At 51.1% G+C, this 27,573-nt stretch overlaps 3 protein-coding genes across 9 annotated transcripts; 2 read left to right on the top strand and 1 right to left on the bottom strand.

Annotated features, from left to right (window-relative positions):
- The first annotated feature begins 391 nt into the window (after window positions 1-391).
- On the top strand, window positions 392-5,700 carry SNX21 (sorting nexin family member 21). 3 transcript variants are annotated; one of them, XM_059132991.1, is made up of 4 exons: window positions 392-479; window positions 806-1,073; window positions 1,504-1,661; window positions 4,650-5,700. In XM_059132991.1, exons 2-4 carry the CDS (start codon window positions 812-814, stop codon window positions 5,322-5,324), a joined length of 1,095 nt encoding a protein of 364 aa, XP_058988974.1. In that variant the 5' UTR covers window positions 392-479; window positions 806-811; the 3' UTR covers window positions 5,325-5,700. The 3 variants fall into 3 exon arrangements, with proteins under 3 accessions (XP_058988974.1, XP_058988975.1, XP_058988976.1); XM_059132992.1 differs by lacking the exon at window positions 392-479 and having other exon boundaries at window positions 531-1,073; XM_059132993.1 differs by lacking the exon at window positions 392-479 and having other exon boundaries at window positions 531-1,073; window positions 1,504-1,654; window positions 4,650-4,808.
- ACOT8 (acyl-CoA thioesterase 8) lies at window positions 5,697-18,457 on the bottom strand. Of its 3 annotated transcripts, none has more exons than XM_059132995.1 (6): window positions 18,341-18,457; window positions 15,846-15,982; window positions 10,194-10,419; window positions 8,139-8,296; window positions 7,391-7,585; window positions 5,697-5,928 (listed from the first exon to the last, which is right to left on the bottom strand). In XM_059132995.1, the coding sequence occupies exons 1-6, from the start codon at window positions 18,343-18,345 to the stop codon at window positions 5,810-5,812; spliced, it is 840 nt and encodes a 279-aa protein (XP_058988978.1). In that variant the 5' UTR covers window positions 18,346-18,457; the 3' UTR covers window positions 5,697-5,809. The 3 variants fall into 3 exon arrangements, 2 of the variants coding, with proteins under 2 accessions (XP_058988978.1, XP_058988977.1); XM_059132994.1 differs by lacking the exon at window positions 18,341-18,457 and adding an exon at window positions 17,234-17,458; XR_009344532.1 differs by lacking the exons at window positions 5,697-5,928; window positions 18,341-18,457 and adding exons at window positions 8,637-8,794; window positions 17,234-17,460 and having other exon boundaries at window positions 7,447-7,585.
- On the top strand, window positions 17,550-27,380 carry ZSWIM3 (zinc finger SWIM-type containing 3). Of its 3 annotated transcripts, none has more exons than XM_059132981.1 (2): window positions 17,550-18,009; window positions 24,968-27,380. In XM_059132981.1, the coding sequence occupies exons 1-2, from the start codon at window positions 17,855-17,857 to the stop codon at window positions 26,901-26,903; spliced, it is 2,091 nt and encodes a 696-aa protein (XP_058988964.1). In that variant the 5' UTR covers window positions 17,550-17,854; the 3' UTR covers window positions 26,904-27,380. The 3 variants fall into 3 exon arrangements, with proteins under 3 accessions (XP_058988964.1, XP_058988965.1, XP_058988966.1); XM_059132982.1 differs by lacking the exon at window positions 17,550-18,009 and adding an exon at window positions 18,495-18,785; XM_059132983.1 differs by lacking the exon at window positions 17,550-18,009 and adding an exon at window positions 18,833-19,227.
- The last annotated feature ends 193 nt before the right edge of the window (window positions 27,381-27,573 follow it).

The raw sequence follows: 27,573 nt of genomic DNA, 5'->3' as shown, positions 1-27,573 counted from the left end.
CAGCCTCTGCTCGGCGCCAGGCACTGGATCAAGGTCCTTACAAGGACTGCAAAATTAGTACTAATATTACTTGAACCTAGGCTCCAGGCTCGACGTCAGATTCCAACTCAGATAACAGGTCTTCCTTGGCCTCAATTTTTTCACCGCGAGATGGGCTTTCCACTGTGGCATGACTTTGGAAAGTTAGAGCGCTGGATGGAGACTGTGGGACAGAGCGAGGGCAGCCGGGACAGACTGGGTCTTCGGGACGGGTGGGAGGATTTGCGGAGGGTGCGAGCCCCTGCGGATTGGGTTCGATCCCGCAGGAGGCTGGGGCTCGCCCAGGCTTACCCAGGATTCCCAAGTCCCTCCCGGAGCGGAGGGCCCGGGATTCCCGGGAGGCTCCGGGGAGCGGGCGGGGCCGGGGGCGGGGCGGCGGCAGGAAGCGGCCGGAGCGGCGCTGTGTGCGGCCTGGGCCCGGCAAAGCCGGGCCAGCCTCGGTAAGCTGCCGGGGCTGCACCCCGGACCCCGGGGGATCGCGCGCCCCTGAGCACACCGCGGGGCGCGGGAGGGAGAGACGCTCCAGCAGGCGAAAGAGACGAGAGGGAGGTCCCGGCCTATCCCGGGAAGAGCGCGGCCCGAGGCTACGGCGGAGGGAGGGTGCGACGCCAGGCAACGCCCGGGCCTCGTAGGACCCCCAACCGGCTGGGGCGGGGCCTCCTCGGCGCCCCTCCCTCCGCCGGCTGGGCCCCGCCCCTCCTCCCAGCGCGGGGCCCCGGGTCTCCCTCCCGCCCACGCCCAGGCCCCAGTGTCGGGCTCCCCCCAGGGTGCCATGGCTTCGCGGCTCCTGCACCGGCTGCGGCACGCCCTAGCCGGGGACAACCCGGGGGAGGCGGCGACCGGTCCGGAGGCCGAGCAGTTCCCGGAGAGCTCGGAGCTGGAGGATGACGACGCCGAGGGCCTGTCCTCCCGCCTCAGCGGCACCCTCAGCTTCACCAGCGCCGAGGACGAAGAGGAGGAGGACGACGAGGACGACGGGGAGGTTGGCCCCGACTCGCTGCCCTCCGGGGACGGGGCGTCGGGAGAAGATGCAGGCGAGTTGCCGAAGACCGAGGCGGGAACCCTGGGGCTCGTTTAGGCCTCCACCCCAGCCCTGTTCCCCAACCATTTCTTGGCTGTGTGACCTTGAGAGAGTCACAACACCTCTCTGAGCCAAGTTTTCCCTTGTGTCAAATGAGGGAAATCATTCCCATCTCGGGGTTGCTGGGGGCATTAAATGTACAGCGTCTGGGATACAAATCGTAATAATGTGCTAGCGATGTTTTGGGGTGGAAATATTTAGAGCCCACTGTCTGCCACGCATGGTGTTTGGCATCTGGTCCCTCTCTGGCCCTCAGTTTCCATTATGTCAGATGGAAATAAAGCCTGTCTCACCTGTTGGGTGTATGAGTGAGGTCGCCACACGTGGTTTATGTGACCCTCAGCCCCAGGCCCATTGATGTGACTTGTCTTGTGCCCTTGCAGATCGGAGCTCTCCACCTGATGGGCAGCGGGGCAGTCAGCCGCTGGCAAGGCAGTTGCAGGATTTCTGGAAGAAGTCCCGGAACACCCTGGTGCCCCAGCGGCTGCTCTTCGAGGTGACCAGCGCCAACGTGGTCAAAGACCCACCCTCCAAGTACGTGGTGAGTGAAGGTCCAGGAACCCCTGGGCTGTGAGTCTGAAAGTCTGGCTAAGAGAAAGTAGGGAAGACTCCCAACTTCCCAACTTGATACATGGTCAGTCTATTTTAGGAATGGGGAAACTGAGGTCAGAAAAGGGATGTAATTTGATCAAGTGCTTGGGCAGATGACTTAGCTTTCTGAGGGATTATGGATCTGCCTCTCCATCCTGGTTTTGAGACTAAGAGAACTGCCGTGTGGGCTCCCCTTCCCCCAGGTTTTGCAAACTGTAGCAAAATACAAGAAAGAATATTATTATCCGGGTCAGACCTGAGACCCAAGTTGCATTGGTGAGTAGTTTAAAAAAAAAATGGGTTTTGAATCCAGACCTTGATTCAGACCCCAATTATCAGCTGTTTGACATTGGGTGAGTTGTTTAACTTTGATGACCCTATATTTCCTCATCTGAGGAGTGGGAATAATGCAGAGGATTGTTGAATAAATTAAATGAGTGCACAGAGAGCCCTTAGCACTGTGCCTGGCATTATGAAGTGCTTGATAAAATGGTAACGACTATTATGACTTAACTTTGGCTTGAAAATGTATGGCGTCTAGGGCCTTATACCCCAGGTCAATCAATCCCTGGGCATCCACACTGTACACAATAATCTTGTTCTGAGGGTTAGATTTAGGGGGTAAATGGTGTTGAGATGAAGAGCAAGGGGAAGGCCTTGGAGTCTGGTTTTGCCTGTGGAAAGGAGAAACTGACATGGGAGAATGAGGTCTGCCAAGTCCTGAAACCCAGCCTGACCTGGCCGGTCCTGGCAGACTCAGACCTCCCTCATCTTCACCACCCTCCTCCGTTTCTGACTCAGCAGGCCAAGGGCCTGGAGCACTGCCCCACATCTGGGCCTCTTCATTCCTTTCTGCGCTGTGAGTAAACAAAGGCCTCGCCTATGGGGTGACTGCTCCAATTTGAGCAGGGATCGACTCTGATGATCTAGTCTTAAGTGGCGAAAGTCCCAGCCAGGCCTCACGTACTGGGAGAAGGACCCTCAGGAACAGCCAGGCAGCAGGGAAGTATTGGGTGATTCTACGAAGAGAATGACAAGATAGTGCAGTATGGCCGGATATGCTCTGGCCCACGTCTGGAGAGACAAGTCCCCTCTATTCCTGGGGTGGGGTTGAAAGCCGGTAGGCAGGCCTGGGTTTGAATCCCAGCTGGACCATTCAGCAGCTATGTGACTTAGGGGAAGTCTTGGAGCCCTTTGCTGCTCTTGTAGCCTGCTTCCTTGGCTGTCAGAGTCAGGAGCTCCCTCCTTGCTGTGCTCCATAGTAAAGTGCCCAGCACAGCACATCGTGGCGGGGGCCGGTGCTCAGTTAATGGAGCTACAGTCATTCTTACCCATCTTGGCAGGACATTACAAAGGTCAGATGAAATAATGGATATAAAATGTTTCCTTTTTGCCAAATATTTAAAGTAAAAGCTACATGAATATAAGGGGTCATTTTAGACAATGCTTCCTGAAGTATATTTTGAAGGAAACTGGTTTCCTGGAATGTTTGATAACTGTTCCTTTAAAAAAAAAAAAAAAAGTTTTTGCAGCCAGTGTTTTTTGGGAATGCAGAACTGAGCGGGAGTAAGATAAACTTCTTCAAGGTAAAATCTTTTAATCCTTAGTATTAATGTCCACTGAATCTTGAAGAGAAGTATAAAATAGGCCAGAGGTGGCTACAATATTGACAATTTCACAGAACAAATTCGAGAGAAAAGTCCGGGTTTGGTGCTTCAACATCTCATGCTTAACAAATCCCACTTTTCAAACCTGGTGGGTCAGCATTATTACAGATTAGGCTATGTGCGGATCCTCAGGCCTCAGGGCAGCTTCATGGTCATCTTGATCAGCGTTTCTCAAACATCACTCATTCCAGGACCACCTTCATGATTCTCGTCCTAGCTAAATGCTACTGTACCATTCCTTGCATAACATTTTTAAGTAAACCTATTTTTTTCCGTAAATAAGTTCAAAAGACTTCAAAGCAGTACTGTATGTGGGAAGGTTTGTTTGCCATAAAGACAACCATAAAAATTAATTAATTAAATACAATAAAAGCAGTGAAAATGAAACCGTGTCATTAAAACCCTGGATGAATCCTGTTGCCTGAAGGCCCAGACCTGAGATTTGCTTTCTGGGTCTTTTCTGAAAGGGGAGATGAGAAGTGTTGGAAAAGTGCGTTTCAAAAAACCAAGCTGAGAGCTTCTCAACCTGTAGTCAGGATTCAAGGGGTACTTGGCAAGGGGAGGGGGGGCCACCTCCTGTCTCCACTTCAGTGTTATTTACTCCAGTACGAACCACCTAGAATCTCAGGCCCAACATTTACTTACATGCATCCCACACGTGAGGGGACACTGACCTAGGTCACCGCTTCGCTCACTAGAGAGGACAGCAAGACCCACGGGGGTACTGCCTTGCTTGACGACACACTGCAAGGGAGTAGCTGACTGGGGGGTGTGCCTCGATGCCCTCTTTACAATGATCGCTCCTTGGTCTATCTGAAGACCTGTCCTCCAGGTCTGCTTTGGAATAACCTAAGGATGTGGGGGCTCTGTTTCCAGAGTGGAACAAAGTCCAAGCTGGTCTTGAAGGTTGGTTCAGTGGCCCAAGAGATCGGCCTGGGCTTCAGCTCCCAGCTGGTTTACCAGAGGGGCTGTCCGAAGAGCTAAATGCCCTATGGGAAGGGAGTGCTCGGGCAAAAGGGGTGGCAGGTCTAGGCACTGAAGCTCATCTCTGTCTTTCTCTCCCCGTGCTGCCTTGGGCCTGGGTCATTTCAGACGAGCCTCAGGTAAGATGGGACTGGGCTCCCTGGCTGCTGCCCCAGCAGCTCCCACCCTCCTGGGCCCAGTCTCAGGGGCCAAGGAAGAAGTGGGGGAATGCAGCTTGAGGTGTGGGTATGGGGAGGGAAGGGGCGCGCGGAAAACTCACACCTGCGCTGACCCCACCCTCCCTGCAGCTCTACACCCTCGCCGTGATGGGCCCAGGGCCACCCGATCGCCAGCCAGCCCAGATCTCTCGCCGCTACTCGGACTTTGAGCGGCTGCATCGAAACCTGCAGCGACAGTTCCGGGGCCCTATGGCTGCCATCTCATTCCCCCGGAAGCGCCTGCGCCGGAATTTTACCGCAGAGACCATCGCCCGCCGGAGCCGAGCCTTCGAGCAGTTTCTGAGCCACTTGCAGGCAGTGCCTGAGCTGCGCCGTGCCCCGGACCTGCAGGACTTCTTTGTGCTGCCCGAGCTGCGGCGGGCGCAGAGCCTCACCTGCACTGGCCTCTATCATGAGGCTCTGGCGCTCTGGGCCAATGCCTGGCAGCTGCAGACCCAGCTAGGCACCCCCTTGGGCCCAGACCGCCCACTGCTAACCCTGGCTGGGCTGGCTGTGTGCCACCAGGAGCTGGAGAACCCTGGGGAGGCCCGGGCGTGTTGTGAGAGGGCCTTGCAACTGCTGGGGGACAAGAACCCCCACCCTCTGTTGGCACCCTTTCTGGAAGCCCACGTCCGGCTCTCCTGGCGCCTGGGCCTGGACAAACGCCAAACAGAGGCCCGACTCCAGGCCCTGCAGGAGGCAGGCCTGACCCCCACGCCACCCCCCAGTCTCAAAGAATTGCTTATCAAGGAGGAACTGGACTGACTTTGCCTAGACTTAAGGCCACTGTGGGGAGAGGCACCGCCCCGGGATGGGGGGTGGGCCAGGAGGGCATGAACAGCAGTTGGGAAGCTGTAGGGGGTGCTGGGAACCCCTAGAAGGCCTACACGGAACTTGTAGCAAACCAAGGAAACATTCCTTCTGTCGAGCAGGGCTTAGGAAAAGCTTCGGCCGGGGTTGCCCTGGGGTGGCATAGGGAGGAAGTCTGATGCAGCCTCTCCAGCTCATGAATGTCTGGGGACTATGCCCCAGGGTAGGTCAATGATACCTCTTCCTTGGCCTGAGGGCTAGGGACTCTTCCTTGGGAGTCCTGGAGTAGGGCTGCCGTCTGGCCCACGGGAATTAAAGGCCAGCAGCTCCAGTGGTATTAGTCTCTTTATTGGGTTTGGGGATAGAAGGTCCGGCCCTTGACTGTAAGGTGTTGGGAGAAGGGTGACCCTTGAAGCCCCAGGCCAAGCTGCTCCCTCTGGCTACAGCTTGCTCTCTGAGTCCCAGGGCTTCACTCGGATCACGCCCTCCTGGGCACAGGACACAGCAAGGACACCGTCCCGACGCCACAGCCGCCCTTGGACCAGCCCCCGGGAGCCACCTGTGGGTGAGGGGAAGGGTGAGAATGGCCTTCTCTCTCCTTCAGAGCCCGGCCAGACAATGCTTCTTGGAAAGTGTGCAGCTGCTCTGGCTGCCCCGTCCAAGGGCACATCGAGTGTTGTGGCCTCTCCCAGTCTCTAAGTGCCCCCTTTATGAGCCTATTGGGGATGGTCCCTGGGGGTAACTCCTAAGGGAACCCCACTTGACAGTTTGAAAGCACTTTCACATATCCAGTGGCTTCCTCAAAAAGCTCACAGGGGGAAGAATTCTGAGGGCAGTCTCAGGTCAGCAGCTTGGCTAAGTAGATCCTTCCCCACTCTGGCTACTTAGGGTAGGAAACCCAGCAGTTCCCTTTCTAATGAATCAAACTGGGTGCTCCAGGGTGGCAATTCACAAAGCAAACAAACAAACAAAAAAAAACCAAAAAAACCCATCTTCACCCCTATCAGGAAAAAGGGCTTATGGGGAGGACCTGGGGCCATCACATCTGGCCACCCTCCCAGCCTGAACACTCCTTTGCTAGCAGTGGGCCTGAATGGAAGGTTCCAGAGGGAGCTGCTGGTCTCCCTTACACAGAGTAGAGCTCACTTAGTTCTCATAGTGGCCAAGTGAAGCAGGCCCATTTTCCCGATGAAGACACCGAAGTCCAGGGAGCCTCAGGTCCTGGGCCATAAGAAGCCGGCCAAATCCGAAGCCAGGTGTTCTAACCACAAGGTTGCTGATCTTGTGTTGCAACACTCTTGGTGTTGGAGACTCCCCCTTCCCTTAAAAGAGATTCCCTTCGTTCTGTCCCTGTTTTACAGAGCAAGGCTTTTCTTCATCTGAAGTATACTTGCCTGGAAAGGAGCCCAGGGCTCTGAGACTAGACACTGATGAAGAAGTCTGGGCTTCTCTGCACACCATGAGTATCCTAAGTAGCGGAGCCCTTAGAGACTATGGAGGGCCCTGACCCCCAGTCAGGTTGGTTAATCCGCACTATTGCTCAAGGGAGCTGCTTAAAAAAAAGTTTCCTGGATTTCATCCAAGACCTGCTGAGTCAGAATCTTGGGGGTGGAACCTGAGTATCTGTTTTGGAAAGGCTCCCCCAACTGGCTGGCTGACGTGCCACTATGTTCAGATACCACTGCTCTATGTGACCCTATTTGTTTAGATGGGGAAACTGAGGCTCAGAGAGGAGCTGGGACTGGTCCAGGATCACACAGAGAATCTGCAGTGCTTCTGGGCCTAGACCTGGGTCTCTGATACTCCCTGCAGGCTACAGAAATTAAGCTTAGCAGGTGTCCCCTCTCGAGCCTCATGCTGTCATTTTGAAGACAACAATGCCAGAGACTAGGGGGCTAGGAGAGGAAGCGATGGGTGGTGCCCCACAGGATCACCTGAGAAAGCAGGCTTCCTGCCCTACCCCGCCCTCCCCACGTCCCCCTCCCATGAGCCCCCTTGTCCCCCCGTGGCCCTGTACTCACCAGCCCAGGGGCTCTCACACTCATAGAGCATCCAGTGGTCCGCTCGGAAGGGGGTATGGAACCACATGGAGTGGTCCAAGGAGACCATGAAGCGCACCTTGTGCCGCCACTGGTGGGGCAGCATGGCCGTGCCCAGGAAGGCATAGTCCGAGATGTAGGCGGCCACACAGCAGTGCATCTTCATGTCGCCCTCCCCTGCAATGCGTGCGGGCCCGTCAGCCCCAGGCTCCTGGGCTTTACAGCTCAGGACCTGCGGGGAGGGAGGCAGAGAGGGGCTGCCGTGCACAGATGTGGAGTGTTTGCTGCACGAGGGTGCCTGGCCTGAGGGGGGTGTGTGTGTGTGTGTGTGTGTGTGTGTGTGTGTGCACGCGCGCATGCGCCATCTGACAAAGGAGGTAGGGATGGGCAGAGGGCAGCGCTAAGTGAGGACTGAAATCCAGTCTTCGCTCCCTAAGTCTCCCACAATGAGCCCTCCAAGGGAGTGTCTTCTTCCAGCCTGCACAGAGGCCATATGGTTAGCAGGGGTCCTAGAGGAGAACCTCAGCAAGGTGCCTGGTCTTCCCCAGAAAGGGCTCCATGAGGATTATTATAGTCACCATCCCTTTTATCCCCATGCAGGCAGCAGAGAGAGTCCTGGTGAGAAGCTACTTCCCCATCACACGGACAAGGAAACAGCCCCAGAGAGGGGAAGTAACACGCCCCGTGCCACAAAGAGCACACCTAGCCTCAGTCCTCGGGGTCCTCTTACCTATATGGCCCCGGGCTCGCACCCAGAACATCTGTTTGGGCTCCAGGCTCTGCAGCTGATTCAGGGCAGGTGGCTTTACCAGCCTGATCTCAATGGGGACCTCCTTGGCAGCAATTCGGTTCAGTCCCACTCGGTACTTCTCCTGGAGGCTGGGATCCCTGAAAGTAAAGGGGAAAGAGAGAGCCTCTCTGAGCTGCCTCTGTGACCCCCTCATTCCTCCACAGGGAGTCCTGATTTTTCCCCACAGCTGCCCTCCCGTCTGACAGGCAGAAGAGCACAGTGTCTGACTCCTTTCTCTGCCACTTAGGCACCCTGTGGCCCTGTGCCAGCTTCTCTTCCCATCTGCAAAATGGAGCTGGTGACGGCCACCTACCTCCTCTAACACTTCAGAGTGGCAAGGCGGACCCTACCACAGGCATGCTTCTAAAGCACACATGACCTCGTCACGACAACCCTGTGGCGACACAGTGCTGTCATCACCCCCATGGGAGAACTGACCTGAAATAAGCACTGGGAGTTCCAGGAGCTTGCTCCGGCAGTGGAGAAGGCAGCATGTGGACCCAGGCAGTCTGGCTCCATGTTTCAGGCTTTGACCCACTTCGCTATTCTCCACTTTCAGGAAGCAGGCTGAGCAACTCAGACCGACCAACCGAACCCTAAGCAATTGGGAAGACCACTTTCCCAGTGGGGAGTGTGGGGGGGGCCCCATCTCCAGGGAAGTCCCTCCCCCCTGGTAACAACCACCCTGAGCACTCTTCACCGGGGTTTCCATTTTCGGCCCCCCCTTCTAGGGCACGGTCCCACAGACCTTATGTGATGGTGGGACATTCTGTACCTATACTTCCCACTAGGAAGTCGCTAGCCACATGAGGCTACTGAGTGCTTGGGGTGTGGCTAGTGCAACAACAGAATTGTTCATTCTATTTAATGTTACGTTAATATAGCCCCATGTGGTAGTGACTTCCTAGCTGGACAGCACAGCTCTAGAATCAGGGACCTCTAAGAACAATGTCCTCCTTTCATTTCAGTGAACATCTGGGAGCGCTGACAGCAGACCAGGCCCTGTGCGCACTCCTCTCTGCGGGCAGCGCTAAAACGACAATTCACTGAGCTTTCACGGAGTTACTTATCATCTCTTACCTCACTTAATCCTCATAGCAGCTTTGTGAGGTAGGAATCACGATTAGCGCCTTGGTACCCGCGAGCAGAGGCTCAGAGTGGGAAAGCAACTTGCCCAAACTCACACAGCTAGCAGAAACAAGGGTCTACATTTGAATCTGGGCCTTTACCAAAAGATCACACCCATTCTATCCATCGGTGCTCTGCTGCCTTCCCAGCAGGCAGCATGGGCCAGGGGAGGTCTCCTTGGGATGCAGCTGTGAAGTAGGCAGGACAGATGTGACCATTCCAGATTTTTAGGTAAAGCAGGACTCTGAGAGGCAGGGTGGAGAGCCAGGCAAAGTCACACAGCAGGGGAACACTAACAGAGGCACAGACCCGGCCAGAGTTCACGAGTCCGTCCTGTGTCGGGACCCAGAGCCCTCTCCCCTGCCCCACAATGTTCCCAACTTTACTGGCTGTGATCCAAGAGAGAGAAAGTTATTTCACCAGGTGATATTCAAATATTGAACACACACTAAGGCAAAGGCAGCAGGGACCATCACACGCCAGGCATTACCTGCTAGGGTGCCGGATCATGAGTGACCCCAGAGGAGCAGAGGGACCACTCAGGGTTTGGAGAGCTATGTAGCAAGTGATCACAGAAGTGTGTCTGAATTTTAATAACCAGGAAAGCTGTATCAGTACCTGACCCGGCCGAATCAGAAGCTCTGCACTTACATCACGACCCAACATGCTCCCCCATGCGCAGAGACACACGCACACCACAGACGCACACAACTGAAGCTCAAGTTTCAGGAAAGGGGGCTGACCCCGACTACACACAATACACTCTAATACCTCTATTTTTTTAAATGCCGGTCAAGACCCACTAAAGGATTCCATGACCCACTCCCAGGTGACAACTGCAGGTCTCCCGGAGCCTCCTGCTCTCACCTTAAATACTGGTCGATGAGGGCCTCGTGGTCCAGCAGCTCTTCGGGCGGGGGCACGCTGGGCATGGAGAACTGGTGCCGCACGGGGCTGGGCTGGGCCTGCTGGAAGGAGGCCTGGCAGATGAAAATGGGCCTGCCGTGCTGCACGGCCTTCACGGAGCGCACCGAGAAGCTCGTCCCCGTCCGAGTCCGCTCCACCTGGTACAGCACCGGCACCTTGGGGTCCCCTGCAGTGGGCACAAGTGACATGGTGAGTCTGAGAGAGCCCCGTATGGGCGGTCGTCATCCCCACAGCTGGACAGGTACCTCCGCTACTCCTCTATTCCTTTTCTGCCCGGTAGCCCCTGACTGAGGCCTGCTATGGCCGGGGGACTAGATATGCAGTGAGGATAGCAGAGCCTGTCCTCGGGTTCCCCAGGACACGCGGAGCGCCTCTCCTTCCACAGTCCAGAGCAGGGGGACATGCCCTCCATTCACATCCTGGCCAAGCCACTCACTAGCCACTAGCCGTGTGGCCTTGGGAAAATCTCTGAGCAGTTTGCCCATCTGTAAAATAGGGATCAATCACACCTCTCAGGATCTTAAGGATAATTCAATTAGAGTTGTAAAGTGCTCAGAATAACGTCCAGCCACAGTCAAGTGCTCCATGTGTTTGTGAAAGAAAATAATCCCAGCTTTTGTCTGGTTTCACCTATTGACTGGAATCTTGTCCTGAGTCTAGGACTAATCTTCTAGATCAGAGGTCAGCAACTCTGGCCTGCACTTTTTTGTCTGTTCACTTCAGAACAAGCAGAAGCTATTTATTCGGAGTTTAGTATAGCAAGGGAGTCCGTCACCGTCACTTATGTTTGGCAGAAACTCAAAGGCAGGCAGAGGAGCAGAAAAGCGTTACTGTGAAAAAAGATTGACTCTGGGGCACGCCAGGAGGCTGCTGGAATGGCGATTGTGCAGGGAAGCTAACCAGAAGCAGGCAGTTGCTGTAATTGGGTAGGTGTGCGTATCTGGCTTTTCTCTGGTTGGTCCTAAGTTGGAAGTGGGGACAAAACTTAGGGAAGCTATCAGCTGTTAGTGCAGTCTTTGGTGTTTGGGGCTGACTGTTAACAGGGGTTATGGTTTGGCTGCCTGGTCTGGTTGCCAGAGATGGCGGCCTGATTTCCTTTAAGTCTAATGTGTAGACAGTAGATTGGCTTCAAGAGTTTTTTTTTTTGTTGTTGTTGTTTTTAAAGATGTATTTATTTGGGGGGGGGGCAGGGGCAGAGGGAGAGTGTCTTCAAGCAGACTCCCTGCTGAGTGCAGAGCCCAACTTGGGGCTTGATATCACAAACCAGGAGATCATGACCTGAGCCAAAAACTGAGTCTGACACACCACTGACTGAGCCACCTGGGCAGCCCAGAGTTCTATTTTTATATATGGTCTGGCCATTATCTGTTTGACTATTCATTTTCTTAGGAAAAGCCTGCTGCCAGTCAGTCACTTCATTCTAGATGCAAACAAAAGTCACTTGGCCCTTCTCTTTTGGGTGTCTGCATCGCCAGGGTAGAATGGAAGTCACTGGCCCTGGTTTGAGGCCTATTAGCTAGCCCTCAAAAAACCAGTCAGAAAGGTTTCGAGGAGGAGTTTCCTTGGTGTCTCTGAAGTCCTTCTGTGTCTGATTCAGGCTGATGCTGGAGAACTCTGATACCTTGGCAGTGAGACATCTTAGGGACGATATTCAATATTCAGATGAAGGAAGCAGGTCTCAACCAGTGTGCTTCCCCATCATCATCCAAATGGGGAGCCAACCAGGCACCAGAGGCTCATTCAACAGCAAAGAGTATCACCATCCAAAACTGGCTGGTTTGCTCAGCAACCTGCTGGCCAGCGTTGCCAAAGGGCCATTTTTATCAGAATGGAGGCCCCTCAAGGTCTTCAGGCCTTTAGGAAGGGATTCCCAAGAGTCCACATCTTGGATACAGTTACATGCGCAATCTGATATCAGGGGCTGGCAAGGAACCCTTCTTTCCCTACCAACAAACTTTAAAAGGGAAATAAAAATGGGGCGCCTGGGAGGATCAGTCACTTAAGTATCTGCCTTCGGCTCAGGTAATGATCCCAGAGTCCTGGGATGGAGCCCCCTGTTGGGTTTGCTGCTCAGAAGGGAGAGAGCCTGCTTCTCCCTCTTCCTCTGCTTCTCCCCCTGCTCGTGCTCACTCTCTCAAGTAAAATCTTAAAAAAAAAAAAAGAAAAAGAAAAAAGGCTCTAATCTAGTATTTGGCTGTAGCTAAAACTTAGTACTTCTAGTTACCAGTGATATACCTTTCAGTGTGAATGAGTTCCAGACCTGTTCTTGGACATTTTTATTGGAACAGAGCAGGTAGGCCCTGGAATATACTGAAGGAAGGGTCAAACAGTTGCAGAGTGATTTCTGGGTGCCAGGTGGCATTAGAAACTAAGGCAGGTCAGGGTACCAGGATGGCTCAGTTGGTTAAGGCTCTGAATGGGTTTCAGCTCAGATCATGATCTCAAGGTCCTGAGATCGAGCCCCCAACCCCAAAAATGAGGCTTTACCCTCAGTAGGGAGCCTTCTGGAGAATTCTCAACTTTTGCCCCTCCTCCCACCCAGCAGGCTCTCTAAAATAAATAAATCTTAAGAAAAAAAAAAAAAGTGGGGGTGGGGGGCACCTGATCCCAGGGTCCTGGGATCAAGCCCTCCATCTGCATCCGGCTTCCTGCTCTGCGGGAAGCCGGCTTCTCCCTCTCCCACTTCCCCTGCTAGTATTCCCTCTCTCGCTGTGTCTCCCTGTCAAATAATTAATCAAAATCTTGAAGAAAAAAAAAATAAAAGAAAGACACTAAGTCAGGTTTTCTTAAGTGGGTCTCACAATAGTTATGCAAAGGGTTTTTTTTCCCCATTGAACAGATGAGGAAATTGATGCCATTAATAACATTTTTAAACTACACACAAGCCCCTCCCCCCTCTGTTTTTACATATTGTCTATTGCTTTTGCCCTCAAAACCTAAAATAGTTTTTTTAAGGAGGCTCCAGGTCCAAATGAGGCTTGAATTCATGACCCTGAGATCAAGAGTCACCTGCTCCACTGACTGAGCCAGCCAAATGCTCCAAAACACAAACTACTTTTTATCTGGCCCTTTGCAAAATAATGTTTGATGCTCTGTATCTTGATTTGCCAAGCTCTACACCTATCTCAAGTCAGATGAGCCCTGTACTACATTCTTCTTTATCTGCAGAGCAATGCCTGGAGAAAAAAAAAAAAAACAAAACTATCCTTCTATCCCGGATTTTTAAAAAAAGAATTGATATGATAAATAGCCAAAGACAACCACACCCATCCCAGCCTCTTTTATTTAAAAATATGGAAATATCATCTTTGGACCCCCTGGGAGGTCACATCTCACACATGCAAGAGAGCTTCCCTATTTGCAGTGCTGCAAAGAAGCTCAGAACAAACTTTATAAAACTGTAACAATATGCCTTAGCCTAGTTTTTTTTTTTTTTTAACACAATCATTTCTCCCAAATCCTGTTACTACTAGTCTCCTGTCCCCTGACTTCTATTTTAATAGTCCTGTAAGAGTTGCCAATTATTCAATATATACTGAAAAGCTGCAGCCTTTAAGAAGCAGGTAGGGACACGAATGATTTACGATTATTTTGAAATAGTAGCATGGGCATGCCTCATTTTATGCTGCCCTGGATAGAGACCTTCCAAGGAAAAGGATCCTTCCCCCCAAATCTGGTAGCTCTCTCATGGTTTGGAATTACGTCCCAAGAGTAAAAGAGTTTTAAAAGCAAAGGAGGAGAGTAAAGTATGAAGCTTGAAGACTCACAATCAGGTTTAAATCCCCGTGCTGCCTCCCTGAGCACTGAGGAAGCTGGTTCCATAACCTCTTCTGGTCCCCATCTCCTTTGGAATGGTGGCAGGAATCCCCACCCCTCCTGCTGACTTGTCAGGACCAAGGTAACAAGATAACATACATAGCTATGCTCCGTATCATGCAAATTTTACTTATTCCCATAAATTCCTCATTCAAAAAGAGTATCGGTTCTCATCCATGGGAAACCAGCAACATTCCAGAACCCTCCCCTTCTCCATTTTTCAGGTGGGATGAACCAAGCCTGGTGAGGATGTAGATGGTAACCTCATTCAAGACTGCTTGGCGAGGGGCACCTGGGTGGCCCAGTGGGTTAAAGCCTCTGCCTTCGGCTCAGGTCATGATCTCAGGGTCCTGGGATCGAGCCCCACATCGGGCTCTCTGCTCGGCAAGAAGCCTGCTTCCCCCACCTCTCTCTCTGCCTGCCTCTCTGCCTACTTGTGATCTCTGTCTAAATACATAAATAAAATCTTAAAAAAAAGAAAGAAAAAAAAGAAAAAGACTGCTTAAGGAGTTAGTGGCAAAGCTGAAACCAGACCCCAGGTCTCTTGATTTGCAGGCTGGTGCTCTCTTCTCCAAGCCAAGCTGCCTACTGCGGAACTCCTAGCAGAGGTGACAGCACCTCTCCAAGTATCCAGTACACGGCTTGGTACCAGAAGGTGTGGAGAGAATTAACAAAAACCTGCAGGGAGCAGTTAAGCAACAAAGTCTTATGTCATTTGTCCCAGATAAGAAATTACATTTCCTTACTACAAACAATGCACTGACAAGTCCTTGGAAAAAGGCAGAGTGACATTCCTCTAGGAACTCAGCGGCCTCAATGTTAATACTTTGCTAAAGAGAAAAGGCGATCTTAGCTTAAGTATTATCCAGACCCCCACCCCTTTAAGTCTTCTTTAAACATAGAAATTCCTCTGGAAACTTCCTTTATCTCTACCCCCACCCCCAGATGCCCCTCAGGTTCCTGGAAACCTTGTTTCCAAAATACCTTGGAGGCTTGTGCGGTCCCTAACCCCCTCCCAGTCACTCATCACAACCCCAGTGCAGCTCTTTCTGCCCCGTGCTCTGCCCCGTGCTCTGCTCCGTGCTCTCCTAAAACCACCTTTCTGGAGGCACCTGGGTGGCTCAGTTGGTTAAGCCTCCAACTCCTGATTTCCGCTCAGATCAGATCTCAGGGACACCCCAGTCTGCTTGAGATTCTCCCTCTGCCTCCGCCCCACCCCTGCCCCACACTCTATTCTTTTTTAGATTTTATTTCTTCATTTGAGAGAGTGGAGCACAATGAGGGTAGGGGGCAGAGGGAGACGGAGAAGCAGACTCCCTGCTGAGCAGGGAGCCCAGTTTTCAGGGGTGGAGGGGGTGGGGGGGGGAGGGCCTTGATCCTAGGATCCTGGGATCATAACCTGAGCTGAAGGCAGCAGTTTAACTGACTGTGCCACCCAAGCAACCCCCCACCCCAAAAATACAACTTTAAAAACAAACAAACAAAACCACCTTTTTGCACCAAAGACATCTCAAAAATTCTTTCTGGACCATTTGTTCTAAACCTCAACACTTTCACATCAACAAGCACTCAGTGATCTCAAGAGGTGTGAGGTCCAACAGTCTTCTTCGCCCCAGGCTTTGTCCCTCTAGGCTCCCCTAAAGGGAATCAACTAATAGTTTCTCTCCCCCCAACCACTGTCCTTCCTCCCTCTCCCCAGTCAGCCCTCCAGGTACAGTAAGAAGTGGCTGTTGGGCCATCAGGGTTGGGTTGGGGATAAGGGGGGAGATAGTTTACCTGCCCGTACAAAGTAGCAGTGCAGGGAGTGCACATGGACGTCTTCACTCACAGACTTGGCTGCAGCCACCAGGGCCTGGCCCACAATCTGACCTCCAAACAGCCGCTGGGTTGTGGGTACCCAATAATGTCTTCCTCTGTGGGGTGAGGGGAAAGCAGGAAATACTTGGGTAGAACGCGAGGCCAAATCCTGCAACCATCATTAAGCCCATAGGGCAGGATCTCTCTGGGATCCTCCTGAAATCTGGTGAAAGCCATGAACCCTCCCCCAGGCAAATACCCTTACTCTGCATACAGCATACATAGAACTTCAAGGCCTTCAAGACTGCCCAACCCTTCTGTGGGCTTCACTTAAAGATAAAGAACCAATCCCCTTATTTACATAAAAAGAACAGGAATCAGAGAGAGGGAGAGTGACTTGAGCAAGGTGACACAACTTAAATTGCCAATCCTAGCAGTCTCTGCATCTTTTGTCCCCAGGTCCAGTGTTTCCTCCAATGCTGTATTCAAGGATATGGCAGAAGCCTGTCAAGGCTGTTAGGGGACCAAGACAAACCGGAAGAACTGGGGGTGGACTGCATTAAAGCCTGCCACCTGGACGGTCCAGTTCTTCTAGGAACTAGATCTAGAACTCTAAGAGCCCTCAGGCTTCCAGTCTGACCCTTCAGTGAACAGATGCAGAAACCAAGACCCCAGAGGTGAAACTCCAGCTTCCTACAAAGGAACCCAGCCCAGCCCTAAGTTAACATTTTTTAATACAAAGGATTCCAAGTAGCCCTCCACGAAGTTATTTGTAATTCATTAAGTAGGGGGAAGGGAATTTAACACCTAAGATTGTTTCTGAAAAGCCAGCAGGAACCTTGAAGGACGAGAAACTATTAAATCTCTAGCTACAGAAAGCATTTAGGTGGCATCTGGAAGGAAACTGGCTGAGGCCTCGGAAAGAGCAATGAGCTACTAGATCCCTCCAAGTGGCGAAGGGAACGAGGTATGTAAGAGGAAAAGGACAATATGCAAGGAGCTGCTTTTAAGTTTTAAACCTGATCAGCTGCGTGCACTTGGACAAGTCACCACCCTTTCTGGGCTGGCTCCCCCAGGGACACTGACTCCTCAACGGTGGGCTGCTGAGGCGGCTGTCTCAGGCCACCACTTTATATGCCCAGATTGCTAGGACCTCCTAGTGGCAGGGCTGCGCAGACCCGGCGCGCAGAGGGACGAAGCTAGGGCAGCGAGGGCATGTCTGCTCTCCCAGACGCGGCAGAGCCTGCATCCCGCGCAGAACCCATCCTCGTCCAGGAGGCTATCAGCAGGGTGCACGCGGAGGCGGCAGTCGAGATCAGAGGCCTCGGTCCCAACCGGGGGGATGCGAGCCAGATGCAGCCGGCTACCTGAACAGATCCTCGTCTAGCGGCTCGAGGTTGAGCACGCTGGTAACCAGGACGCTGCGGAGGTCCCCTGGGGGATCGCCGCCTCCCTGCTCGTCCTCTGGAGCCTGCCGGGACGACATGGGGTTCACTTGCTGCGGGGCAGGGCACTGCGCTGAGCCAACGCGAACAGATGCGCACTGAACGCAGAGCTTTTCCCGGCAGCTTCCTCCAGTAACCGGAAATTCCATGCCGGCCCTGAGGAAGCGGGATCCAAGTTGTGATTGGCCAGTGCTCCTGTCAGTCTTCGCGAAAGCCGCCTACCTTCCTCTGGCTATTGGAGGAAATGATTGCCAGTCTGGGTATCCCGCGTATGATTGGGTATGACTGTGAGGGGGCGGAACCCGGGACTGAATAATAAGCGCTGAATGTCATTTCTGCTCCTTCAAATAGCAAAGACGCCCCCAGACCCTCCTATCCCTCTTAGTCCTAGGGCTCCTCCTAAGCTCCGTAACAGGCCACTCAGTCGGGACCGACCCTTCAGGCATACTGGACACACGTCAGCCTGTAGGCCCTCATAGTGTGACCTCTGAACCCTTCTATTGATTTTGGGGCCAGCCCCTCGTGTGGGCTGAGGGGGCGGCCATGGAGCTGGGCAGCTGCTTCAAGACCTACGAGGATTTCAAGGAGTGCTTCAGCGCCTACAAAAAGGAGAACAGGTGCTCCTTCATTCTCAGGGACTGCGTTTCCGTCCGCTTCCACAACCTCAACCATGGGACTTCCATCCGCGAGGACATCCTGTAAGGGCGGGGGCGGGGCGGGGGCGGGGCAGGAGGGTGGGGAGGGAGCCCGACGGTCCCCTGGAGGGAGGCCTGGAGGAAGAGGGAGTGCAGCTGGGCCCAGGTCTCCAGCAGGCCGGTAAGCACCTGGCCTGTTCCTGGCGAAAAGAGCAAAACCTTCCCAGGCACCGCTTTTTGACCACCCACTTCCCCTTCACTCATTCACTCCATTACAGTTTTCCCTGAATTCCCAAAATAGCAGCAATTTGCCCCATTCTTTGAGCACCTGCAGTATCCCTCATACAAAGTACTGTCTTCACAAATAGATAAAAACGCCTTCGCGATGACTTACTTCATTTTGTTCTCTGGACAAAGCAATTAACGCGGTCGTTGCTGGTTAGTTTGCTCAGGCATTCGTTGGTTCGTTTTGTACACGGTTCTTGGAGCTTCTGAGATTAACAGCCCTTTTTAAAAAAAACACTTTCCGTGCCCCAGGCGTCTTTCCCTGTCGTGGGTGTGCACAACCCGCAGGGCTGTGTGGAGAATTGCAGATAAATGCTATTTTTCCCTTTTGGCAGCTGAGAAAACGGGCGGAGAGGCTAAGGGTTGACAACTCCATTATCTTCAGGGGTCAGGTGACACAGCGGAAGAAAGTTTAACGGTTAATCTCACCGTTAGAGAAAGAACAATGAAATGACCACAGACAATCGGGTCGTCTTAGCAGGGGCCACGGAGGTGTGACTGGGGCGAAATGGAGAGCAGGCCCGATCTAATGAACTCCAGCTAATGGCCGCCAGGTGAAAATGAAGAGCGGGTGTTGTCAGAACTGGGGGGCAGAAGTCAAAAATCCAGGCTTTGGGTCAGTAGCTCCACTTTATAAAAACTGCAAGTCGTGCAAATTTGAACACACTCCAAGGGGGCCAGCTCAAAAGTACTTTATGGGCTCCCTGTCTCAATTACGTTAAACAGTTAAGGAAGAGGTGAAGAGCTCTTCTGGAGTCCGTTGGACTTCGGTAGTATTCAGCTCAAAATAATCCACAGGCCAAAGTGGCAGATCCTGGGGCAGCCTGCCTTAAATCCCGTCGGTGGTTAAAAGGAGGAGCTCAGGAGTCCAAAAGACAGGCTTTACCCTAGAGTTTGGGCAAGACTTAATTTCTCTGACCATTTCATCCTCTGTAAAATGAGGTGGGTGTGGTGAAGAAGAAGAAAATGCGTGTAGGAGCAGAAACGCGGTGCTCTGTAAGTACTCACCGGAGCTGTAATAGTACATGTTAGAAAGTGGTACTTGGACACAGTACTTCAAGAGGCAAATGCACTGTGGGAGTTATCACTAAGTGTCCAAAAGTCCCATTCCACTGGGAGATTCTCTGATTTTTATGCTCAGTTTCCCCTCTCATTTTTGTATAGGGCTGTTGTGTTTTTCTTTTTGTTATGTCTTTTTGGGGATTGATAGTCATCAAACAGTCCGTGAAGTAGTCTCCTGTCTCTCTCCATTGCTGTTCAGTGTAATAGCTACCTTTTTTGGGACATTTGTTTGGACCGCATTCCGCACACTCTGCTAAGTACTTTACTTGCATTGTTTTTATTTAATCCTCATCACACTCTTTGAACAAGGCTTTTATTATCTGGGTTTTCATTTTCCATGTGTGCATAGTCACAAGGCCCGGTAGGAAAGCAGATGTCATGCAAAACTCTTGCTAATAAACCAGGCACTAATAAAATTAGTCACTACTAAATAGTGTCCTGCTTATCCCGACCGGTCCCATTAGCGTCTTTGGCACTCAGTTTCTGGCCAGTCAATAGATGTCGTAAACATCAGGATAACACAATGGAGATAAAACTAAATGCAAACTGAAATTACACATCTCCCAAAAGCTGTAGGACTTAGTGAGGTCTCTGAAAGTAATGAGTGAGAATTCCTTCCATCACTCTCAGCCTGACACCTGGGAACAAAGGAAGAAGGGAAGTGACAAGGCTGATGATGTGATAGGAATTTGACAAAGGATATGCGTAATAAAGAAATTAGGCCCTTGGGAAGTCTGATAAAGCCCAGGAATGTTTCCCTAAAACTGACCTTTCCATATTGTAAGATTGAGACAGTGAATGAAGTATCATAGTGTTTGGGGAGAATGCACCAGGAAAAACAAAAACCAACAGTTGACACTGTAAGTCATGCTTTGATTATTTTAAGAATTGGTATATGCTTAAAAAAAAAAAAAAAAAAGAATTGGTATATGCTGCCATTATAACCTACATTTTGTTAAATATAATATATTTTAAAGATTTTTATTTATTTGTCAAGAGAGAGCACAAGCAGGGGGAGCAGCAGGCTCCCTCTGAGCAAGGAGCCCAATGCGGGACTTGACCCCAGAACCCTGGGATCATGACCCTAGCCAAAGGCAGACACTTAACAGACTGAGCCACCCAAGTGTCCCTGTATTTTCTTAACTGTTTAAGTGATCTCTATACCCAACATGGGGCTTGAACTCCCTAACCTGAGATCAAGTAACATGCTCTTCAACTGAGCCAGCCACATGCCCCTAAATATAATTCAAACTTCACAATTCAGTTCCACTGAAATCTTTTTTTCCACTCTTACTATGATACGTTATTTCTGGGGGATGTTTTTGGCTGCAATTAACTGAAAACTCTGACTCAAAATGGCTTATTTCTTAGAAGCCTAGAGGGGGGCCTTGGAAGGTGAGTTTCCAAGGCCTAGGCTTTTTATATCTCTCCACACTGCGGTCCTCAGGACCCAGCCTTGCCTGCAGGAAGGCTCCCACATGGCACAAATGCAGGAGTCATGTCCAAAGGGTAAAGCCTTCCTTGGTTTCCTGTAGATTTCCTATCATTTTCCTGCTCCAGAATTGGGCCAGTAACCCTGCCCATTCCTAATGAGATTACTTTAATTGGCTTAGACAAGCCCTGCAGTACTTAACTATGTGGGGGAGGAATGGCAACCCAAATTAAGTTAGCCTTCTGTTAGAATGAAGAAGGGGCTAAGGGCTGTTGAGTTAGCAACCCACAGGTGCACTCACAGCCTTTTACATGAATTCAATTTTAGTGGTTCTGGATGGTTTGGGATGAGGTACTGACTTTTCAGAGACAGTACTCTTGTGATTTCTGTATTTACAGATAAGGATTTGGAGGCTCAGAGGAAGTGAAATGACTTGTCCAGGCTCACACAGCTAGTACTTGAGGTAGAGTTGGAACTTAAAAGATCTTCTGACTCAGAATCTTGTTGCTAACTCAAGTTATATTGTCTAAAAATGGCTTTACTCCACCCATAAAAATCCTGTTCATTGCTGAAGGTATGATTTAAACACCACAACATAAATCTTATGTAAAATTAATCAAAAGCCTTAGTTAATCTGTACCAGTCCCCAGAGAGTGAATCACTCTTTGTTCAGATATAAGTATGTTGCTTATACTTCTCTTTAACCAGTCACTTAATGTTGATTTCACTGGCTACCTATGTGAGCCTCTCTCTGCTCACTAGACTTAGAGAGTGGAGACTATCTAATTACGGTGAGCCACTAGTGTTCAGTACCTAACAGGACTTGGTAATTGTTTGAAATTCAACAAAGGACTTGTTCAGAGTCATAGTTAGGAAAAGGAATAGTGCTAGGACCAGAAGCGTTCCATCAGAACACTCCCAGTGGTCTTCCTGGTATACTTATCATGTTCTAGGAGGACAACTTCCTGTGCTCTGCAGTCAATCATTTAACATTCATTTGGTACTTGGGCTTCGTGCACCTGGTGTGTGCTAGCTGTGGGATGAACACTGGGAGCACACTGGCAGCGCTGTCCAGGAGGGAATGCAAACACGGACAAAGTGGATGGGAAGCAAGGCTGGCTGGCTCCCTCCAGATCCTGGTTGAGCAGTCTCAGATAAAAGCAGTAAGGGAGATTCAGAAAGGTGTGAAACCTTGTGCCTGTCTTCAAAGGAGTGATGCTTTAAGCCGCGAGACAACTAAGTACAGATTAAAACAACTTGGCAGTGCTCAAAGTTCTTAACAAAAGATTTGTATACTTGGCTGTAGGTAGATTATGTCTCAATTAAAAAGATGAAATGAAGCAGGGGAAAAAACAGGCTTCAACCTACTACCCATGATGTTTGAAATGCATGATGACAACATGAATTTTATGTTTAGAGATCTTTAAGGAAGTTAATTGAACCCAACTAGTTGTTGAGGGTCAAGTTGATGAGGGTAAGAATGAGTATTCTGTGAAAGGAGAGAGATTTTGAAAGTGGACAGGCAGTATAAGGGTTAATTACACAGACTGTTGGCAAGCAGGCTTAGTTCAAATCTCAGATTGGTATCCTTAAGAACATTTTTAAGCCTGTTTCCCCATCTGTAAAATGAGGATAATAGAACCTCTTTCCTAGTCTAAAATGGTGCATGTTAGGGGCTTAATATAGCCTGGCATATAATATCTTAACATGTAGTACTGGTAGGAAAGCGTGTAAACGGATTGTTAACGTATTGGGTATCGATGTGGAAAAGGAGGAGTTAAAAAGAATGCCAAGGTTTCTACCCTGGGAGGTACAGTCAGTCATTAATGGAACCAGGAAAGATGTGAAAGACCTTTCTGGTTGGGGTTCACCAGTGCCTTTTTTTGAACTAGCCTAATAAACATGCACTAAGAGCACATGAAGTCGATCCAATTTGGTGAGCTAGGGCTCTGCTAAGGTGTTGAGCCAGCAAAAGGGTAGGGCCCCGAGTATGGGCTCGGGGAAGTCTTCCCAGAAACGATGATGGTTGCATGTTGTCAAGGATGAGTAAACTTGGAGATGAAGGCGGGTGAGAAGGGCATTCCAGAGAGAGACAAACACAAGCAAAGGCAGTGACTCCATGAAGCTATAGATAGTTTGTGTTTCTAGGGCACAAAAAATAAGATGGTGAAGGGGTGGGAAAGAAGGGGCTGCCGAGATGGGCAGAATCCAATCCTCGGTCGCCACTGACTGGCCTTGCCATGCTACTAGGCTGCTCCAGCCCCTTCCTGGCCTGAGCTCTGGGGATAGTGTTGCCGCCCTGTGCAGGCAACAGGTGCAGGCATTTTCAGCCTTGGACCCCTCCACCCTGTTATTGCAGGCCTGACATATCCTGTTTTTCTAAGCTTACCCCACGGGGTGGGCAGACAGGACCAGCTAGATTAGAGTGTTTGGAAAAGGGTTAGTGAGGTGCCCAGGCTGTGTCACTCATGCCAGGGGCTGAGATTTTTTTCCCCCTTTCCTGGTGGCTAGGACACTCCCTGAGGAGGCAGGGGTGTGACCCATCCCACCCACGGTCCATGCGTCATTTATCAGAACATCTTTGATAAGCATCTGTTAAAAGAAGAGCATTGTGTTAGGTGCTTGAAATACACTGAGAAATAACTCCGTCCTGCCACTTGATAACAGCCCCATCCAATTGTAAAGGTACTTTATAAACACCCAAGAGAACGTCACAAGGCATAGGAGTTGTAATAACAGCAGCAGGCTTTTATTTAGCATAAATAAAAGGCTGAACCAGGCTCTGGGCTAAATATTATATCTGAGTCTTACTTAACCCTCATAACAATCTTTTTTTTTTTTTTTCTTTTTTCTTTTTTTTTTTTTTTTAGATTTTGTTTTTAACTAATCTGTACACCCAACACGGGGTTTGAACTTACAACACCAAGGAAAGAGTTGCACGCTCTACCAACTGAGCCAGCCAGGCATCCCTAATGTTCATAACATTCTTAATAAAATAGTCTCCTTTTATGACTAGGAAACTGCACACAGAGGGTAAAGTGACTTGCCCAAGGTCATAGAGCTTCTGAGTGGTGGAGCCCTGAGTACCCAGGCAGTTAGCCTCCAGCATCTCCACTGTTTACTGCCACCCAGAGAAGTTTTTAAGCCTTTTATGTTAAATAAATGCTATGAATTGAGAAAAGGGAGCAGTTAACTGGTTGAAGACATCCACAAAGCCTTCCTGGAGAAGGTGGGACCTGATTTGGCCTTGAAGCATGGATCGAATGGGGATAGGAAAAGAGTAAATTATCAATTTAATCACCCCTCTCCTTTGAATCTTCACTATCCACCTAGAATGGTAAAGCTGACAGGGACCTGAAGATCATCTGACCCAGGGGTTCTCAGACTTTCTTAGGATTTGGATATTTTTGTTTAAGTAAAAGAGAGATGAATAGAGATGTTTCCTGTGAGAGAGGGCCACTTGTATCTTTACTGTCTGGAGGAAGAGAAGGCAAAGGCAGGAACGAAGGGGAAGTTTTTTTTAAAGGTTTTATTTATTCATTTGACAGAAAGAGACAGCAAGAGAGGGAGTACAAGCAGGGGGAATGGGAGAGGAAGAAGCAGGCTTCCCCGGATGCCGGCCTCAACTCCAGGACCCTGGGATCATGACCTCAGCCGAAGGCAGACGCTTAACCACTGAGCCACCCAGGTGCCCCCAAAGGGGACATTTTAAACGTGAGGAGCCAGCTGGCCCTTTGCTACTGCCTGTTGTCTGTTTTCCCTCGTGTCTTGCCTGACACTGAATCATTAGGAACTACAGATGGGCCATAGAGGGTGAATGAAAGGAGCGGGGCTTAGAACTGAGGATGCTGAAAACGAATGCCGTGTTAGTTGGACAGGGTCTTGATAAAAGAGTCGAACACTGTGGGATTGGAGTGTGAGTGTCCGTCTCCCTTCCCTGCATCCCACACTGCCTTGTGATCTCTGGGACACATACCAGCCACTGTATCCCTATGGGGTCTTGTCTTTTTTTTTTTTAAGATTTTATTTACTTGAGAAAGAGAGCACACAAGAAGAGGGAGAAGCAGGCTCCCTGCTGAGCAAGGAGCCCAATGTGGGACTCGATCCCAGGACCCCAAGATTATGACCTGAGCGGAAGGCAGACCCTTAACTACCTGAGCCACCCAGGCGTCCCCAGGGTCTTGTCTTATAAGAGAAAGGGGCAGGCAGCACCTTTCTCACTGTCACCTCTGCCTTCTCTAGATACATGCAGGTGAAATTTGTCTGTATTCGGACTCAGTCAAACAGGAAGAGAACCTCAAAGGCGGACATGTGCCCAGCGTACTTGCTCCTGCGATATAATGAGAAACTGGATAGACTGTTCATCAGTGAACTCAACACCCAGCATATCCATGTTGACTCCAAACCTGCAGGTCCTAGAGGAGACACCGCTGACAAATCTCAAAAGACAGTGTGCCTGCAGAAACCCCAGCCTGAGAAGTCTGCGATCAAGAAAGACCTTGACCTGGCCGAGAAGTCCCCCATTGAACCATCATTTTGCTTAGATAAGGCCCAAGTACCCTCAAAGCCAGAGCAGGAGGGCATCACTCCTTCTGACCTGGCCCAGATAGCAAAAGTGATGAAGAACTTTCTTAAGGTGGACGAGGGTTCCATGGCCTCTCTCAGCGTGGGCAACAGCCAAGACCTGGACCGGCTCAGCTTCCAGAGCAGTAAGATGAGCGATCTGTTCACCCGCTTCCCAGAGAATCTCTTGCTACACCGGGTGGAGAATGCCCAGGGCCACATCCTTTATGCTTTCTTGGTGGAGAACAAGGAACGAGAGGGCCGCGTGGTACACTTTGCTGTGCTTCAGGCTGAGACCGCTACCTCCGTGGCCAAGATGCTGAGTATCTTCACAGAGTTCAACTCCAATTGGCCCAAGGTCAAGGTGGTGTTTGTGGACCCGTCCTTCCCTCACCGAGCCATCCTGCAGGAGATCTTCCCTGCTGCGCGTATCCTCCTCTCCATCTACCACACCACCCGGCTCCTGGAGAAGAAGTTGCATCGGAGTTCAGCAAATCCATCCTTTAAAAGGCTCATGAAGGAAGCCCTGCGGGAGGCCGTGTTTGTCACCTCTGACACCAGCCTCCAAAATCTCCGTCAGATGTCCCAAGCCGTACTAGATGAGCAGCTCTTCGGCTTCCTGCAGGCCCACTGGTTCTCCTGTGAACTGCTCTGGTACATGCACGTGAGGAAAGGCCTGCACGCGTGTAACACGTATATGGACAGCCTAGACGTGGTCACCAGCAAGGTGTCCAGCCTCTTCCGGGAACAGCAGTCTCTGCCGGACTGCATCCTCCGCTTTGTGGATTATATAGACTTCTTTAATACCAAAGGCTTGAAGAACGTGCCCACAGCTCCTCCCAAGTTAAAGAGAGCCCAGCCAGCCAGTGTGCCACCAAAGCCCAAGAAGGCATTCGGAGCCTGTTGGGGGAGCCTCCCCAGACTCGCCGTGGAAGAGCCCAAGTCAGGCGCACAGCGGGTGGAGCTGGAGCAGCAGCCACAGGTGCGGCCCTCCCAGGGCGGCATGCTAGACGCCTTGCACGGCAGTGGCTCCCAACTGGCCTATAAGCTGTGCCAGAACGAGTGGGAGGTGGTACAGAACTCCACTCACCTGGTGGACCTGGCTGGCTCCTCGGTGGACATTCAGCTACTAGAGGATTCTCACCAGGTGAGCAAAGACGGCCGTAGCTGCAGCTGTTCCTTTCAACGCTGGTACCACCTGCCATGCCGGCACATTTTGGCCCTGCTGCACACCAGCCAGAAGCCCGTGGGAGAAGCCATGGTGTGCCGCCGGTGGCAGAAGAGGTACCAGCACCTCCTTGGGCCCAGTGGGGAGCTCCGGGACCCCGTCATGGTCCTAAACACAGGCCAGCCTGGGAAAGAAGGACGGAGTGACATGATTCAGGACCTAAGTAGGGAGCTAGCAAACCTGCTCATGCAGACCGAGGGGCCAGAGCTGGAGGAGCGCTGTTCCACCCTGCGCAAGATCGTGGACATCTGGGCGGACCCCTGCCAGCCGCCTGAGCCCAGTCAGCAGCCAGAGGACTTCAAGGATGTGGGCCGCCTCCCTTTCCTCTGGGGAAGGCCAGAGGAAGGGGAGGGCCTCCCTCTCACTGGAGCCATGATTCACAACTGAAACACTTGCACTGGCACACCGGACCACAGACCCCTCTCCTTGGAAGTCTGGGAACTCAAGGCAGGCAGGACATGCCAGGGGTCAGCATTTTCACCAGTGTCTTCCTAGGTAGGGCTAGGAAGATTGTTACAAGAGGGGGAAGAGGAACCCCACTGTGTGACAGTCCTTTGAATCCACCCCTTTTCTGCCCTACCTTTGTCATTCCTCCAGAGCCTCCTCCTGTGTCAAGGCCAAAGTTATCTTCGTGCTGAAAGGTCACCCCTCTTTCTGCCCTGACTCCTGAGATCAGATATTACTACCATTAGAGAGATGAACTCCTGCCCAGGATTGGGTGAGACAAAATACACCTGGTAAAAGGACCTATTTTCAGGGACAAAGGGACAGGGTGATCCTTGACTGTTGCTGCTCTTTACAAAGATTCTGTTATTTGTACTTATTTTTATTCATGTTAAATAAAAGTTGTGGGGTTTTGTTTTTTTTTTGTTTGTTTTATTTGACTGAGAGAGATCACAAGTAGGCAGAGAGGCAGACAGAGAGAGGGGGGGGAAGCAGGCTCCCCGCTGAGCAGAGAGTCCGATGTGGGGCTCCATCCCAGGACCCTGAGATCATGACCTGAGCCGAAGGCAGAGGCTTTACCCACTGAGCCACCCAGGCACCTCTGTGTTGTTTT

The sequence above is a fragment of the Mustela lutreola genome, chromosome 9 (genome assembly GCF_030435805.1).
Source record: "Mustela lutreola isolate mMusLut2 chromosome 9, mMusLut2.pri, whole genome shotgun sequence".
Taxonomy (NCBI): domain Eukaryota; kingdom Metazoa; phylum Chordata; class Mammalia; order Carnivora; family Mustelidae; genus Mustela; species Mustela lutreola.
Note: the sequence above shows the minus strand (reverse complement) of the source record. Positions and strands in the feature narration are given on the sequence as shown.